This window comes from Photinus pyralis, unplaced genomic scaffold, assembly GCF_008802855.1.
Source record: "Photinus pyralis isolate 1611_PpyrPB1 unplaced genomic scaffold, Ppyr1.3 Ppyr1.4_LG6, whole genome shotgun sequence".
Classification (NCBI taxonomy): Eukaryota; Metazoa; Arthropoda; class Insecta; order Coleoptera; family Lampyridae; genus Photinus; species Photinus pyralis.
Window position 1 is genome coordinate 44,249,024 of NW_022170663.1, and position 18,327 is coordinate 44,267,350.

At 36.4% G+C, this 18,327-nt stretch overlaps 1 protein-coding gene across 3 annotated transcripts; it reads left to right on the forward strand.

Moving 5' to 3' along the window:
• Positions 1-417: 417 nt before the first annotated feature.
• Positions 418-17,769, forward strand: LOC116173095 (DENN domain-containing protein 1A). 3 transcript variants are annotated; one of them, XM_031490378.1, is made up of 14 exons: positions 419-582; positions 667-822; positions 876-1,013; positions 5,511-5,646; positions 5,694-5,747; positions 5,800-6,057; positions 15,643-15,744; positions 15,800-16,027; positions 16,079-16,255; positions 16,304-16,336; positions 16,407-16,633; positions 16,682-16,844; positions 16,909-17,265; positions 17,321-17,769. In XM_031490378.1, exons 1-14 carry the CDS (start codon positions 566-568, stop codon positions 17,678-17,680), a joined length of 2,406 nt encoding a protein of 801 aa, XP_031346238.1. In that variant the 5' UTR covers positions 419-565; the 3' UTR covers positions 17,681-17,769. The 3 variants fall into 3 exon arrangements, with proteins under 3 accessions (XP_031346239.1, XP_031346238.1, XP_031346240.1); XM_031490379.1 differs by lacking the exon at positions 16,909-17,265 and having other exon boundaries at positions 418-582; XM_031490380.1 differs by lacking the exons at positions 419-582; positions 667-822 and having other exon boundaries at positions 5,519-5,646.
• The last annotated feature ends 558 nt before the right edge of the window (positions 17,770-18,327 follow it).

Genomic DNA, 18,327 nt, shown 5'->3' on the forward strand with positions numbered 1-18,327 from the left:
ATTGTGGCTCTTATGCGTGGGTAGTCTACTTACAATAGTATATTCCTTTGGAACCACTCATTTACTCCATTTGCAGGATCAATGAAGGTATTAAGAGTTGCTGTAAAATGCCGTTTTTCGAAAGTTGTTTCACATCGGGCATTTAGTGACTAAAAAAAACTGTTGCTACAGGATTTAGAATTATTTTGTAAAGTGACTGTTTTGTTAACAAAAAACCGTTTTTAAAAATATAGTTTGGAAATAGGTTTTTAATTGAATCGTTTTGAATTCGTGTGACAAAGTTATCTGAAAGTAGCAAGGAATTTGTCCCTTTTGATGTATTTATTGATTTTTGAATCACTTTGTATAACAAACTTTTTGGCATCCTTGAAAGTGTCGATAAAGTAGGTAGCTGAAAATGGTATCACATGACTTTTCGAACTTGTCTGTTTGACTGACAGTCAGTGTCATTAGAATTGTCAAAACAATTCGCAGAAGAAGTGAATATGTGTCTCATAACATAATGTCTCTAATTAATTTAATCAACAGTATACCTAACAATAAGTGAATAAAATCATTAAAGATAATGGGATCGCGTATACGGTACGTACTTTTTTCTTACAATTCCACCCCCTCATTTTTTCACACAAAGGGTTAATTAATAAACCAAATGGTGCATTTATTTAGGGAAAATGTTAAGCACTTCTTCGAATGTTTTTGTGAAGTGGTGCCACCGACCGCCGACAAGGAAGCCTGGATCATTCAACAATATCCCGACACGTATAACGACGAGGAAGTTCTCAAATCGGTACCTAAATTTGCATATCCTTACAAATTCGAAAAGTCTGTATCGAAGTCGTCGCAAATACTCCCTTTTTCAATGCGCTCCTTTTTAGTACGATCATTCAGCATTACTCGTTCGTGCTTACCGATATCGAATCGAAGTGGACGTTCGGATTTTGTAGGCACGATCCCAAATCGGAAACCGCATTGGTCGTCTTAACTTACCTTCCATGGCATCAGGCATTTTACAAGTACGTTCTCTTTATTAATTAAATTACTTCAAATGCATTGTACTGACTTGATTATAAAGCAAGAATGCAGTTAAGTCAGTTAGTTTATAATCGACCATATGCTTTACAAATGAAAAGCAGTTAGCTTTTTCTTTCATTGCAGCTATTATCTTACTGACCTGTAAAATTGTTATAAAACGCATTGTTTAATTGGATGAAATGATTGGTTTTGGTCAATTTCCTGTCTGTTATGATCCAAATAGAAATCTCATGCAGCATTTCTATCTATTAGATATTACGTTTATCATTACTTACTTCCTAGTAATAAAGTATTCTCTTGGTGTATCAAAGTTGAGTCATAGCTTGCATTGTTTACCTTGTATTAGAGTGCTGTTCCACAGGGATACATAGTTATTATATCTCCTTTATTATTCACCAATCACATTACCATGGTATAAAATAGATAGAGGCATATGAACTGCTCTTGCAATTGTGAGTCCGTATGTGTAGGAAAGAGACAGCAAAAGTAGGCCTAGTCTATTACACATATGCAAAGAAAAGTATAGAAGATAAATTGTAAAGGATTAAACTTCCTACAAAAAATATACATGTTTTTTCATAAGTTTGGGGGGATATCAGGTCGGTAGAAATGAATGTGGAAAATGGGACAGTCACAATTTTGAGGCGGATTAGTTCATCACACACTACTACTATGCGATCAAAAATGAGTTGCTGTCGAGTTACCTTTGGAATTTTTGTTTACATGGGAAATCGTACTTAACTTGAACTTCCAAAGGCGACTCGACAGCAACTCATTTTTGATCGCCCGTTATTACCTAAGTGTACAATGGCTTCCTAGTAATATACAGTGGTTCAAGATAAGAGAGTCACCTCAATATCTCATTTATTTGGCGAGATACAAAAAAACAAATATCTTTTATATGTGAGATACTTGGACCTAATTAAATTTTCATTTTTTTTGTACACATTCAATGTCTTAATGTTTTTTAATTGTTCTTTAAAATATACAAGGTATAACGGGTAAGTATCTGAAAGAATAATAGAAGAGACCAGAATAAACAAATAAATCAAGGGTCCAAGGAAGGAAATTTGGTATAATTTAGTCCTGGTACCTTCTGCCAGTGATGGATCCTATTCATCTCCTCCCACTGATCTAGGACTTTTGTGCAGTCCATAGAAGGTTTCCGACCCTATTGGTTTTCGCCTGGCTCCTTGTTCATCTTGAAAGTGATTCCGAGATTCGGCAGTTTCATCCAACCTAATCAATTCAATCAGATCCTTTGAACGCGTGATTTACTGTTTATTCTGCAAATTTCACACGACACAGATAAGGACGACTGTAAAACAAAAATATTTTCCAGTAACCTGAGACATCACCTCGTATCCCACGACTCACTGGCGCCGTAAGTTTTCAAACGTAGCTAAAAAGTCAGGACCGTATTTAAAAACACGTGACAACCAAACAAAATTTGGAAAATCCTGTGAAATAATAGTTACAGGAGTTTGTTTTAATTTCCAAAACCCAATTTATTTTCCTGCGAAATTTCGACGAGATAAAGTTATTTCCAGAAGCTGTAATATAACAAGCTAGGTGGCAACATTATGGGGGCGGCAAATGAAGAAATGTCTCTCGCATGACCTTATATTTGTCTAGTAGTTACAAGAGATACATACAAATATTTTATACAAAACATTCTTTATAATGTTGGCTAAATGATTTGCCGTTTTCAAAATAAGTAAAATTTTTTATCAATTGAGTTTTTAAAAATATTCATGGTGGTATTTTTGGAAACAGAATTTCAAAAGCATTATTTTTAGATTAAATCTTAATTTTTCCTGAATAATCTGCCATTTTCAAAATAAGTATAGGAGGTCAGGTAAAAAAGTTATCGGACCTAACCTGATTTTTTTAAATGGAACACCCTGTATATTTTAATTTCTCTTTTCAAAACATAACTAAAAAATTGAATATTGGTTCTAAATCTTCGCAAAAGGTTTTGAAAAAATTCAAGTCTGTCCATTTTTGTTGTATTTTTGGCAGAGTTTGAAAAAAACCTGGTTTTTTTTAAAACCCCCAACCCAAAGGGCCCAAGTGGGTTTTTTCGGGTTTTCTCGGGTAAAAGTGGGTAATAGTACTTTTTCGAGTTCAACAATAAAAAAAAGTTTTGAACTGTTTTGAATTGTTAACTAATACTAAACGAACTCAAATGGAAGTATCTATGTTTTATTTTTGTATTGTAAAAATCAAAAGTGATTCCTGTATAATTTGAAACATACTTTTGCCATATAAATTTATTTCAAACCAGTCCAAGTCAAAAAACTTCAAAATGAAAAAACCCACTAATGAAAAACCCAAGTGGGTCCAACCCGAAAAAACTCAGTGGGTTTTTTCGGGTTGGGCGAACCCTGATTTTTTAATCATTTGAACTTTTTTTAAAAAATGTTTGAATCTTGAACCTGAATTTTGTTGAATTAATTGAGTGTTTTTAAATATCATCTATGGTTATATTATTGCAAAATCAGTATAAGGAATCAGGTAGAAAAGTTATTGGACCTAACCTCATTTTTCTAAATGGAACACCCATTTTATTTTAATCTAAAAAGATAGCATATTAAATTATATTTTTTAAAATAAACACTAAAAAATAATGTTTTTGAATCTTGAATCTATTTTTTTATGCAATTGAAATGTGTGTGTATTTTTCGAAAAAGAATTTAATATGTAGATATTATTTTTAAAATAAATCTTGATAATGTTTGTTGAATAATCTGCCTTTTTCAAAATAAGTATACGGGGGATCAGTCAAAAAACTTATCGCACTTAGCCTTATTTTTTAAATGAAACACTTTGTATATTTCAATTTAAAAAGATGGCATATTGATTCTCTTTTCAAAAATGTAACACTAAAAAAATTCAATATTGAACAAAAAAATTTAGAAATGGTTTTGATTTTTTTTTATATTTTTTGAATCATTTGAACTTGTTAATCTTTTTAAATCTTAAATCTGATTTTTTTAATTAATTGAGTTGTTTTAATACCATCCATGGATGGTATATTTAAAAAAAATATGCTATAGTTTTAGATTAAATCTTTATCATGTTTGCCGTTTCAAAATAGGTATACGAGGACATTTAAAAACGTTATCGGACCTAACTTCTAACCTGTATATTTTAATTTAAAACATACCATATTTAATTCTCTTCAAAAATATAACAATAACAAATTTAATATTGATTCTAAAGGTTCGAAAAGATTTTTAAAAAATTCAAAAATGTTTTTGAATTTTTTTTTTTTTTTACTTTTGAAATCTTTGAATCTTGAATATGAATTTTTTTGGATCCTTTGAATTTTTTAATGGTGTTATTTTTTTGAACAAAGAATTTAATATGCTATCCTTTTAGAATAAAATGTACAGGGTGTTCTATTTAAAAAATTAGGATAGGTCCGATAACTTTTTTATTTGACCCCGTATACTTATTTTGAAAACGACCGTATATTCAGCAACCATTATAAAGAACCTTTTGTAATAATCATTTTTCTGTAGGTATCTATTTAATATGGCATCATTCTAAAATTGACAATTTTTTATTCCCCCCTCCCTCCTATCCTCTTGAATCTTCAAATTTTGATTTTACCATTTTAAGTTTAATCCAAAAATAGCACATGACGGCTATATTACTTTTTTATAGCACTAACAATTACGGAGATTTATTTATTTATTTATTATTTATTATCCCTCTCTTGTTCTGGGCCCTCAACAGGCTTGCGCTCAATTACAAAGTGACCCGCATAACGCTGCCTCTGCAGAAGGTCTTAAGCTGTTCTATACTACTCCGGTACTTACGAATCAGGAAAACTGCAGGAAAACCTAATTCGGAGTAATAATAATAATATATATTATATAGCCGACAGAATGCTAGAAACTGGTCTAAGGTAATTCCCATTTCTGCCACAGATGAAAAATTCACCTTAACCCAGGTTCGAACACCCGACCTCCGGATTTATAGTTCAACGCTCTACCACTGAACCATAAAGCCGGAGATAACTTACAAAAGTGTCGAAAGTGGAACACCCTGTACAATATTCGCACTTCAGTTTTCAAGATATTTAGTTCGTTCTTTTTGCATTCGGTAGCTTATAGCTCTGGCACCTGAGTCAAGAAAAATCTTGACGATTAATGTACGCATGCGCAGGCTGCGCAATACTTTCTTATTTATTAATATATTATTTTGAAATTTTAGCTACAGATGTTCTAGTTAAGGCAAACATCTCGCATTTTATAAAAATTAGATATGCGCAGACGGCGCAATGCAATTGCATAGAGATTTCTTTGAAATGGCGTTTTGAGAAATACTGATCAATACCTGAAAAATGTGCTAAAGAAGTAACTGAATAAGATAGCGTATGAATTAACTGTGTGAGAAAAGGCTAACCTGTTTTGGATCATTTTTGTTTTATTCGATCGCTCGCCCGAATATTAAAATGAATTCAAAAGATTTTTAGATAACATAGCCGTATTAACGCAGAGCCCGAGATCGGAAGATCTTGGCGAGTTCTTGCGAGATGTCCACAATAGAAAATTACCGGACCCCGGAAAGATGTTCGAAGTTACGTTTAATAAAGGGGAAAGTGTATGTTCCCGTGATTCTTCCCCGTGTGCCTAATTCTTTGTCCGTAGATGTTTGCAGTTGAGCGCCCGAAACAATTTCAATTGCCCAGTATACCCGAAAATGTAAGTAGGGGTGTCAAGGGGGATGGTGTAAGTTAATAAGTTGTAATTCCAGAGGAATCTTACCGAATATTATAATGCAGTGGATGCGAATAACATGATGTTGATATTCGCATCGATGCTGTACGAGAGGAGGATAATCTTCACGTCGAAAAAACTGACCAGGCTTAGCGCGAGCGTGCAATCCGCCAATGATATTATCTACCCGATGTTATGGCAGCACATATTCATCCCAGTCCTGCCGATGGCCTTAATTGACTACTTGTTAGCGCCAATGCCTTTCCTTATCGGCGTTCCTGACGAGGTGTTAAAGGTAAGGTATGCGCATTCTTTTCATTGTATTTCTGTCATCACGTCCGTCGAATAGGCGGAAATGGAATTGTGTTATATCACACAATTACTAACTTATACCATACAAAAATAATGGAAACAAGGTCGTGGCTTCAATTTTAACATTCCAATATATGATTAAATGGTAACGACCTTTTGTATAATAAAATCTTTCATGGTTGTTGATTTTTATTATAATACTTGAAATGTTTGTGTGAAAACGAAAATTCACATGAAGATGATATTCTTTACTTGTACGTGGCACGTTCACCTCTTGGAACAATCAATTTGGAAAGCAAACATTCTATGCAAAGTCTTGTGTCGGTCAAGTTCCAAATTTAGTAATTGAAAAATCGTGCCTGTCTGTTCGCCAGGTAGGTTTTTAACAATTTCCATTATCACAATTTCACCTTAAAAGTTACATTCTCTAAATATAATTTGTTTTTGTATTGATTATTCGGAAGATCAATATCTAAATTTGGATTCTCAGCTTATAATAAATATACATGTGGGTATCTAATTTGAGCATTAAAATGTAAGTGGTGACGTTTATTGCTACCTGTGGTTTTGTCATAGAAAAAGATGATCACGCTCGTATAATTGCTGAATTTAAAATTGTGCCGCTTTAAATGATAGCATTTTATCATTATGAGTTCTCGGTAATTCCAAATTACATATGTACTTTGTAATTCAATTTCAAGGTCATTCTCGCCTAATCAAATAAACTGTTCGAAAAAGTCAAAGCTAAATGCAAATAATCCAACCTGCTAGGTAGTGCTTCGCTGGGTGTATGTCAGCTTCACTGTTTCAGCACCAGTGGCCTATGAAAAAGTGTGTCTGTATATCTAAACAAATTGTTTTTGAAGATCTTTGAAAATTTTGGGCTATTAGAACATTTCAGATTATACAATGTGATCAAATGAAAAACTAGAGGGGGTTGCTAGTAGGTATCCAGTTTTCTAACTACACAACAAACAACTCGAATTGAACTTAGATCTCATTTGCGGAGAGACGACGTCACGCCAATTGTTTTTCGCGGGGGGCGACTTTGTAAATTCCATAACCTTTTTGTATTTTGCGTATATTCATGTTTTAATGAATAAGAAATATAATTGAACCTGTTTCTTCGTCACTTGTCACATGTGAAATACGAATAAACATCATGTTAAGGTTTAATAGGCTTCCTCCTCCCTCTAACCCGATTGTCCAGATTGTGTATCCACTCACCCGATTTGACTCGTATGCGCTATTACCTATCAAAACCAAAGTGGAGTGGCCCATCTCCGTAATTGTTTTCTGAATTTCTGATGGGAGGGTGGACTAAGTCCACACGTACTTATGCCTCACATTTGAGCCCTTTGCTCTATTTCCCTGACTACAGTTGTCCGACCCCGCAATGTCACTCCAGGCATTTGACACATGAGATGAACCTAAGGATGCTGGAAGGAGAAGTGGCTCTTATTGTAACCATGTCCGACCAGGACACCACCAACATGAATTACCTCAGTTGGACTAGAGCGGGACATTCACAAAGACCTTCTCCTCGTCTGTGTAACATCCTCGACAAGATGGTGATACTTCCAAATCCATGCGGTGCGTGTGCTTGTTTAGAGGCAGATAAAAATTGCCTTTTTTTTTGCATAGCCACCTCGTTATTATGTTAACCAGGAAAACCAATATATTTCGAAAACTATCAGAGATAGGTATAGGACATTATTATCAAAAGTTGAAGGTTTTTGAAAGAGTTAAAAGATGACAGAAAATATACAGGGTGTTCCATTTAAAAAAAGTGAGATTTTTAATATGAAGTTTTGCAACTTTGGACCTACCAAAAAAAACACCCTGTAAGCTATTTTTTTAATGTTTCATAGTAGATGTATTTATTTGACTTTTACTTAACCCAGGATAAGATATAAAACCTAGAATCAAAATTTAAGTAATAATTTTGACAATATACTGACGCTTGCAAATGCCCAATTTTTCTTAAAAATCGAATTATCTTTAAAACTACTAGCCTTTCGGATATTAACCATATAATAAAAAAGACGTACAATTACACGTAGAATTCAAAAATGCATTCTATTTCTATTCTATTTATTTTATTCTATTTAAAAAAATGTACCATTTTGGCGCCCTACTTTGTAGGCGCACCCTGTATAATTCCAAATATTTTTAAAATGTGGAGAATATTCAACCAGATCATAATACAAAAGCACTCTTATCGAAAAATCTTATCTTCAAGGCATTAAGTTACTCCGCGCAATCGTTGACTCACCCTGTACAACGTGAAGTATAACCGTACCGGCGTATACGCAATAACCTCCATGCACCAGGCCGCGGTCGGACATCGTTTCGCTTAAGTTGTATGATGATTTGTTTCTTGAATAAATTGAAAATTTTTATAAATGTTCGAAGAAGGGATCAAGGACCCCCCCCCCTCCCCCCAATATCAGTGTACTTCAACGTCCTCTTTTTAGTTGAGAGGTAACCCTACCAAAAATGAACTTCAGGTTCTTTCTTGATATCCCCGTGCAAAAACGCGCCAAGTTACGCCATGATCATCTGAAGGCCTCCCTTGGATGGCGACGATCTAACATCGAGTTCCACCTAACCTTGTGCTGGCCGGGATTGAACTAGCTGCACTATCCCGGATCCCGGTTTTTCATATATAAATCCCGGACAAAAAATAACGGAACGTCTTGAATAAAAATTTACACTTGCCCAAACCCAAATACCTAGTGGCGACACTGTATGAACCAAAAGAAATAGCCACAAACCTCGATCGTGTGATTGTGACATCCTGTGTGTGTTGTCTGAGGTTATAGTGAAGTAATTCAACCAATCACGCCGCGCTCTCTAGTTCGTTGTTTAATATTTTGGTTTTTGTTCCAGAAAAACATGCTTTTGTTAAATTTGATTGTCACATGTTTAACATTTTATTTTATTTTGTTTTTTATTAAAATATTTTTTCTGTTGGTTCTTTTTATTTTGTGCGTTAAAAACATGTAATTGGAGTAGTATGTATGACAAATTTAATATAACAACAATAAAAAAAACTAGAAACAAAAAAGCAATTTTTTGACCAAAAAAATGAAAATGACAATCGAGGTAGTACCTACCCATTAAATTTTTAAATGTGGTATATTTTTACCAGGTCATAATGTTGGTTCACATAGGGATGGTGCCCCGGAATTCAACGCAATCAATGCGGCAACCCTACCCCTTCCAGTGAGGTGCCTATAGATTATAGTCTAACAACCACCTATCAAACGCCGTCAGTCTCGGACCACGAACTTATAAATTAAGATGGACTGCTAATGCTGAATTGACAAATGACACCTACATGGGGGCAGCCATGATGTGCACTCACTTGGCGCGAAATTCAAATCAACTAATAAACAAGCATTAACCTCACATTTCATAAATAAATTACTGTGACACATGTCATTTTCCAAGACTGCAATAGTCTCAACACTTGAGCACTAGGAAAATTCCCCTAGAAAATAAGTAAAAAGTGCACATCATGGCCGCGCCCATGCTAGGGTCATTTCTATCTCTATGCAATTGTTTGATCAGCAGTCCATCTTAATTTGTAAGTTCGTGGTCTGGACCCCTTATAACGCCTCCTGCCCCTTGGGAATAAAAACCACTCGACTCACAAAACTTTCCCTCTTCCAACCATACCACACACGGTATTCAACTTCTTGGTCGCGCATCTAAATATCAATAGCCCGAGTTCGTGTAAAATACGTTGGGACACAGTCAACTCGCCAAGGGCGACTCGCCACCGGACCACTCGCCACCGACCGACTAGCCAATGGGACAACTCGCCAACGCGACAACTCGCCAACGCGACAACTCGCCAACGGACGACTCGCCACTGCGACAACTCGCCAACGAAATATTTTTCCCTGTTTAATGTGTCATACAAATGCATCCCACAAATGCAATAGTCAATTTCCCTAATTTTGTAAAAAAAAGTTTATCGAAAAATTGTAGTCAATATTTGAATGAAGACCCAACCGCCTATACCTGTTTCTATTACTGCATTTTGATATAACGACATCTTCTGCGAATTATTATTTGAACAGAAAATTTGACAATCACATCGTTATTTGAACGACACATTAAACAGGGAAAAATATTTCGTTGGCGAGTTGTCGCAGTGGCGAGTCGTCGCGTTGGCGAGTTGTCCTGTTGGCGAGTTGTTCCGTTGGCGAGTCAGTCGGTGGCGAGTCGCCCTTGGCGAGTTGACGCGTACCGAATACGTTCATCGCGCGTGCATCCAAGCCGTAGCCTATCAAGAGATAGGTCAAGACAAAAATGACAGACCCCATATTTCCTTAGTTTCCAGGTAAAAAGAGTTGTTAGATTCAACCTCATTTTTAGCGCATTTTTCAAGAATTGAAAAAGTGCTATTACTTGCGATTTGTCCCACTTCTGCTGTCTTGAACTACTTTTAGGGGAATTGTTCTAGGGGCCTGGAATTTTTCAGAGGTAACCTATACCTTGAAGGTGTACCACAAATTTTATTATTTTAAGGGAACCCACTCCCATTTATTATTTCCGGAGATGCTGTTTTTGAAAGTAAACATGCATAATTTATACATCCATGGGACAACCAGATTTTGTATACGCATGTCTTTAGTGGTGGCAAATAAAACTTTTGAAAATTGGAGGGAGGGGGGTGAATTGAAAGGAATTGGTTGTTACAAAATAGAAATGTCTTTCACGATTCCTTTTCGTGATCGCGGGGTGGGGGGGCATTTTATTTTTCATGGCATTCTGATTAAAGGTGTCAGTAAAAGGAACTGTTTTCTACCGCCCTTACCTTGGTCTCTTTCCTCATCAAAATTGAGGGGGGGGGGGGCACTGGCTTAGTGCTTGTGTTCTAATGAAAGGTCTCAACGAAAGAAATTGATTTCTACCAACTATCGATTTTCTTCACGACCTATTATCGGGATGGATTATAATTCCTTACATTTTTGCAATTGGAGGAGGGGGGTTAAAACTGGTAGTCTAATGAAAAGTCCCACCAGCTGGAATTAATTTCTGCTATCCTCTTCAAGATCTTTTCGAGAGTTATTATTGCTTATATCTTGAGAACAGAGTGTTGGACGAGAGGACACACAAAGGCAAAAAGTGTCTGAAGAGGGTACTCACATGGGAAAATGAAACGTCTGGAAGAAACATATTTGCTGGATAGGTTATCAGTTTAAGTGCGAATATCTAGAGAATGGGGTGTCGGGAAAGGATACTCACAGATGCAAAATGGAACATCTGGACGAGACATATCTATTGGTGGAGTCAAAGCTTTAAGTCCGAATATATCGATAACAGAAGGAAAATTGATATGAATGGAAGTGTGGTTAATTCAGATGACGTTAATAATGTACAGGGTGGCCAACTAAGAATGCGAGGTACTGTATCTGAGAATCTATCCATCGTAGAGGCTTGCGGTAAAAAAAATGTATTACTAAAACGGCCAGGAGCAAAACCTGGAAAATATTTTTAAGTTTCTGAAATGACCGCTAGGGGGCGTAACTGCAATCTGGAATCTAAAAAAGTGGTGTTTCTGTGAATTCCGCTATATTAACCTAACAAAAAAATGTCCAGTCTTTGAAGTTGACGATAATCTGAACAATTTTTGTTTGACAATTTTTCCTGTATCTCTAAAAATGAAGTGGTGGGGGGTATTCAAAGGTTTCCGTAAAGAACACCCTTTATCTTCGAAACGGCTGAGCCGATTTAAACAAACTCAGGTTAGTTCAAAAGAGCTATTCTTCAGCTACAAATATTATACTATTTGAAGTTTTGTTAGTTTCACATATCACCGCTTGAGGGCTTTTTTCGACATTCCGACAGAAATGGTTAATTTTCTCAAAAAAATTAAATGCATTGATTTTTTTTTATGAAAAAGTAGCTAAATGATGCCTAAACAAGTTCGCGAAAACAGCATCGCGATATCTTGAGAGAGATATATATATATTTTTTTATATCGTGATGGCCAGCATTTGGAGCATTTACGGCGGCATTAAAAGTTTCGTTTTTTAAATCTATCCACCTTAGGGGCACAAATTATATAATAAAAATAATTTCGGAAAAATAAGCTTAAAAAAATAAAATTTTGAGGTTATAAAATTTTCTTTGGCCTAAATTTTAGGTTAGGAACAAGATATCGAGATGCGGTTTTCGCGAGCTTGTTTATTCATCATTTAGCTACTTTTTCATGAAAAAAAATCAAACCAACGCATTTAATTTTTTTGAGAAAATTAACCATTTCTGTCGGAATGTCGAAAAAGGCCATCAAGCGGTGATATGTGAAACTAACAAAAACTTCAAATGGTATATTTGTAGCTGAAGAATAGCTCTTTTCAATTAACCCGAGTTTGTTAAAATCGGCTCAGTCGTTTCAAAGATACAGGGTGTTCTTTACGGAAACATTTGAATACCCCCCACCACTTCATTTTTAGAGATACAGGAAAAATTGTCAAACAAAAAAGGTTCAGATTATTGTCAACTTCAAAGACTGGACATTTTTTTGTTAGGTTAATACGGAATTCACAGAAAAATCATTTTTTTAGATTCCAGATTGCAGTTACGCCCCCTAGCGGCCATTGCAGAAACTTACAAATATTTTCCAGGCTTTTCTCGTGGCCGTTTTAGTAATAAATTTTTTTACCGCAAGCCTCTACGATGGACAGGTTCCCAGATACAGTATCTCGCATTCTTATTTGGTCACCCTGTACAAAGTTGAATAGAATTTTTTTTGTTTCAACCTCCTGATTTTATTAATGAATCAATTTTACTTAAACAAATTAAAAATTCATAATAAATTTCTTCCATTCGTGGCTGATCACTGGGGTACCGGTGAGAGATGCAGTGTAGGTCAAATGGGGGCAAGGTTGCCCTTTTTTGTAACTAAAAAACGCATTTTAAATTTGTTAAAAATCTTTGAAAAGGACTGAGATATCACCGAAAAAAAACTGACAATGTCAAATTTTTTTTTCCCCAGTTTAAAGGGTTGGAAATGGACGGTTTCCTTCTATGGGCACTTTTTTTTCGTTTCCTAGAGGGAAACAACTTGCTTCTTCAAGTACGGTTACGGCGTAATGCGTGGCACAAAGTTCTTTCAGTTGCCACCCCCTCCCAATCCTGAAGACACTTGACATTTATCAAGAAGTTCATTGACCTTCATCCTGTCTTGGGTTACTCGTCTTAATCAGATGATTAAGACATGCAGTATCTAGTGTTCCTAGAACACAAACTGAAATCGTTTCGGCAAGTTGTCGCAAAAACATCACTGGTTGTGAGGTAGATTCAGAATCACTATGGCGCCTCTAACAAAATTAACACCCAACAGTTTCCTCTCAAGATTTTCATGAAGTAAAACGTCGAATGTGGTATGGAATAATCTTCCTTTTAACTGAACTCGTACCGTACCTTCCAGAACCTTTCGCTCTTGAAACACCCTTAGCAAACATCAATTTGAGTGTTTTTTTTTTCAGAAACTTGTATCCCATTTTTGATAACAAATGATAAAGTTCTGTTCCAGCTGTACTATCTTGTTGTTGTTGTTTCGTTACCTGGATTGTTACCCGCGTTGTGTATGTTTATTAACGGATTAACTAAGATAAAACTGTAGTACATCAAACTTTATTCAGCACAGAATACATGGAGGTGTAGTCCATACGCCATGTTCATTGTCACTCCTTGGACTGCCAACTTCTAACAACCAGAATATACTACACCAGCGATGTTATATGAAGCGCCGGAATCCGCTCATCCTACACCATTGCATCCACAAGTCGTAATTGGTAAATAGGACGGGAAGTCAACGATCGTTGTGGAAAAAAAACTGCGAGGGAATTCTGTTCCGCTGTACCCGATGGTCTGGGTCATTTTGGACATTTGCACAGGCCTACGCCTGGCGAGCCACACCCATAGCACACAATTTTGGGAGTTCCTTCCGAGGCAGGGTCCACTGTCGCCTTTACTTCTTTCTGTTGAAGCTTCTTACACTCGGAATTTTATTTCTCTTTTTTGTCTTCTATATCATTCCGTAAAAATCCAGTATGGCGTCCATAAGAAATAAGAAAGCCTGCAGCTTGTACATCTAATGTATGAAAGTTCTGATAACAGCGTGAGATTCTCCGAAAAAGTGCCCATAGAAGGTTCAGCCGTTTAAGCTAGGAAAAATGAAAACTACATTTTAGTTTCTCAATGATCTTTGGATTATTTTCGAAGATTTTTCAAAAAATTCACATGCGGCAACATTTAAACCACACAGTATAACTCATTGTGATGAATCACAATGGTAAGCAACGAATTTTTACCACCCCATACATTTCTCTCTTAGAAACAATTCATTTTTACGATAAAAACGTTGAAATTCAAAACTGTGGATGGCGGTAACTAAACAGTAACTGTCCTTAATTATGGAGGAAATGATAACAATGACAGAAGTTTAATTACAGTTGTATAAGAGAAACAATTCAACCGTAGATAATAGATTTCTCTTGAAAATAGAATAACCGTCCATCTAAAAGGATTATAATTATAGTAGACGGTTGCATATACATTTTCCAGCATGATATAGGTCAAAATAAAAAAGAGACATAACAGTCGCGCACAAATAAATATGAAAAAGTGCAAAGATATTTTAGAGAATTCGTTTAAATCGAGGGTAGGTATTGTTTTATTTAATTCATTACTGAAAGGGAAGTCCCTTGTTTTCAGAAACGATTGTTTTGTACTAAAATTATTTTCCTTTGTTATAAAAATCCTATACCTTCAGTTGAAATAAGCGTTATCGAGGTTTTGCAGTTTGAAGAATGCAAATTAGTTGGTGTTGGGACCTTGCGAGACCAACTGCACGTCGTAATGTGAGCGTGTAAGTTTAAGTTGGTGTTAGCCTTTTGGCAGTAACCTACGCCTCCGAACTGAAAAATATAGAATGGTGTAAATTTAAATGAAATTAAACACGTTAAAGCCGTGTTACAAGTGTGATTAAAATGAGGTTAGATATTTAATTTATTTTGTGTTAAACCTGCATGCTGCATTTTCGTCCTTTTTGGCTCCTTCACATTTGAATAATTTTGCTGCAGAATCGACGTCGTTGCTCTGAAATGTAAATACTGTTGTACATACACATTCTATTAATCAAAAAATCGAAATCTTCTCTCGGTACATTTTAGGCATGTCACCCTAATACATTTGGAAACAGAGATCAGTATTTACGATGTACATGAAATGCAATTAGCCTAATAAAAACGCAATAATTTCCGTCTATTACGATTTATAATGTTAAATGTCAGTGAGAATATTTTAAAATTAGTTGAACAAAAAGTTAAATTGGTATTTGACACGCAATCTAATTAATTTAGAGCAATCTTTAAGGGTTTGTCTATTTATATCTAATTGTATTGTAGATAAAACGGAAGTTGTTAACTAATTTCATTAATTAAAACTGTTGCGAGTTGAATATCCTTTCATCAAAAGCGACCTAGTCTTGATAGTGTTTCAAAATCGATAGTCTCGCACCAATTTCGCTGTTTTGTTATTTTAGAAGGTCCACAGGCACGAAATTGGTGATGTAGTGATATTAGATGCCGATGCGAATACTGTAGAAACTCCATTTGATGACCTCAACAGCTTACCACAGGAAGTAGTAAGTGTTTTATCACGTATTTAATGCTACTCTAAGTCCAACGGTGGTGGCGTAGATCAATTCGCTGAAGAAGCAGCTGAAGAACAGATCCGCCTTGCTCGGAGACGGCGTTTCGAGAGCTTTTTTACGTGCCTTGGTCCAGTTAATCGGCGGTTATAGGGAGGCGCTGCACTTTCAGCCCGGCGAAAAGGTCACTTTCGACAGGGACAAATTCATCGACTCGCGGCCGGTCACCTTGCAGCCTTTCCTCAAGCAAATGTTGCATCTGCAGATCTTCCAACAGGTGCGCGCGAGCTGTTTCCCGGCGAACGTTTGCGATAATAATATGTGTTAGTTTATAGAAGAGCGTCTAGAGATGCTCAATACGGGCCTGGGCTTTTCGGATGAGTTCGAAATCGAGGCTTGTCGATACTCGGAGAAAACCAGTTCGAAGCTGAAGCAGCAGTATAGGGAATGGACGTCGACCATGAGAAAGGAGGGTACGGCGTTCTTTAAGAGCGTTAAGGAGAAGGTTCGTTAATGATTGTCACGTTGTGTCGATGGATTAGTGTGTTTTCAGGCGAATCCGGCCATGAAATCTGCCGTAAAGACGGTAAGTGCGCTTTGATAGGGGGATGCGCGAATTATATCAAAAAAATGAATGTGGCGAATTTATTCGGTAGGTGAAAGATGGAGGCAAAGGTGTAAAAAGTGCGTACAAAGGCCTAAGGTCGAAATTAAGAGAGAACCAAAGTCCACAGCAGCTACAAAACGGTTTAGACAGCCCGAATGACAAACCCCGGTCTGCACCTAATTCGCCAACAGGTAAAAGGCGGTCGCTTGGTTTTTCCGTGCCTACAACCACCTACAGGAAGGATTCATTAAATTTTAAGTCATCCACTAGTGAACGGTAAAAAGTTAACACATGCGCAGTTCGTGTTGCACTCATCATTTACAGAGCTTACAGCCCTCTTACACCGATCTCACAACCTTTGTCCCCCGACACCAGTGATCGATCGAGAAGTGGTACACCCGGATTAGACATTCCTCGAATAGACTTAATGACAGAAATGCAAGATTTACTTCAGTTGCGGCTCGACACTCCTCCCGTGGATCGATCGGTATACCATTTCATTTGCGTTCATATTTGTCCGCTTGCTTATGTGGCTAACAATTCGCTTTCAGTTAAAACCGGTTAGAAGCTTAGAGAATTTTAAGCACACGTCTCCTCTGTCGAGCCCAGACCACTGGGCTTTCCCCTCGCGAAGTGGCGCTCCTATCACTGTTCCTACCACGAAACTATTTCTTCCAAATCAAAAATCTCAAGACACACAGAATCTCCTACAATCACCCGACGACATTTTCTCCTCGCCTCCCGTACCTCCACGCGCTTCGTCGGTTGAGAACGAATTCTTCGGCACCGCCTCCTTTGTGGTCGGTGGAGGTCGAAGTGAGAATGGGGACCCTGTTTTCCTTGTTGCTAATCGTCATACTGTCGATGTTGTTAAATTGTCACCTCCTACAATTTCGCCTCGGCGAAAGGTAGCTGTCGCTACTAGCAATAACCGACACCATAATCACCGCATTGTAATTACAGAAGGATAACGTTGTAGAAGATTTAATACGACTGGATTCGACATCGGACACCGATGACTTTGACCCCCTGAAAAGCAGCAATGGTAAAAGTTCGTATTTAAAAAACAGCTTAGATTTTTCGGCGGACAATCACATTCCACTTTGTCTGTCGAATCCCCTCTATAACTATCACGAACCTCGAAGTATTCAGCAGAATGGCAGCACAACTTTAAGTAAAGAGAACAGAAACGACCAAGACTTACTACAGGAGTACGGGCTAGATTTTAATCATTTCAATGCAAACTTTAACTTCGACACATTTCAACCGGCTAATAATACGGCTAAGGTGAGTTCGCAAAGTCAGTGGACCACATTCGAATGAAAAAAAAAAAATTATCTCGTCTGGCGATCACGTATCAATTGACACATCAAATTAAATGTTACAAATTACTATTTGTATAGCGTGTTACTGAGAAATAATACTATGTATACTTTATTAATTTTTGAGAACGATAATTGTGAACTGATTGGAACAATTATAGAATTAGCTGTGATATATAAAATTATTATTGTAATCATATTTGGCATCGTAACTAAATTACGTACCTTTATGTTAACTTTTTTGTAATTGCGATCAAATATTAAAGTTTGTGATTTTATATTGTTTTTGTAAAATTTTGAAAAAATTATTAAATACATTATCATTATACAAATTGGTGTTTACGTTCTCCTCAAACTGGGACATTCTACTAACATTTCTTTGTATTGAATTTTGCGACTTGAAAAAGGTGCATATCCACTCTCTTACATTTCTGCAGTTTGGGATCTTTTGCGGGCAAGACATGTTGGCTTGTCGTAAATCGTCTCTTGCACGAATATGTTTCGTAAATATCTGTTTCTCCTTATATTGAGACATTTTACTAACTGCTGATCTAAAAGATCAAAGCTTTCTCTGTATTGAATGTTGCGACTTGAAAAAGATGCATATCCACTCACTTACATTTCTGCAGTTTAGGATCTTTGGCTTGT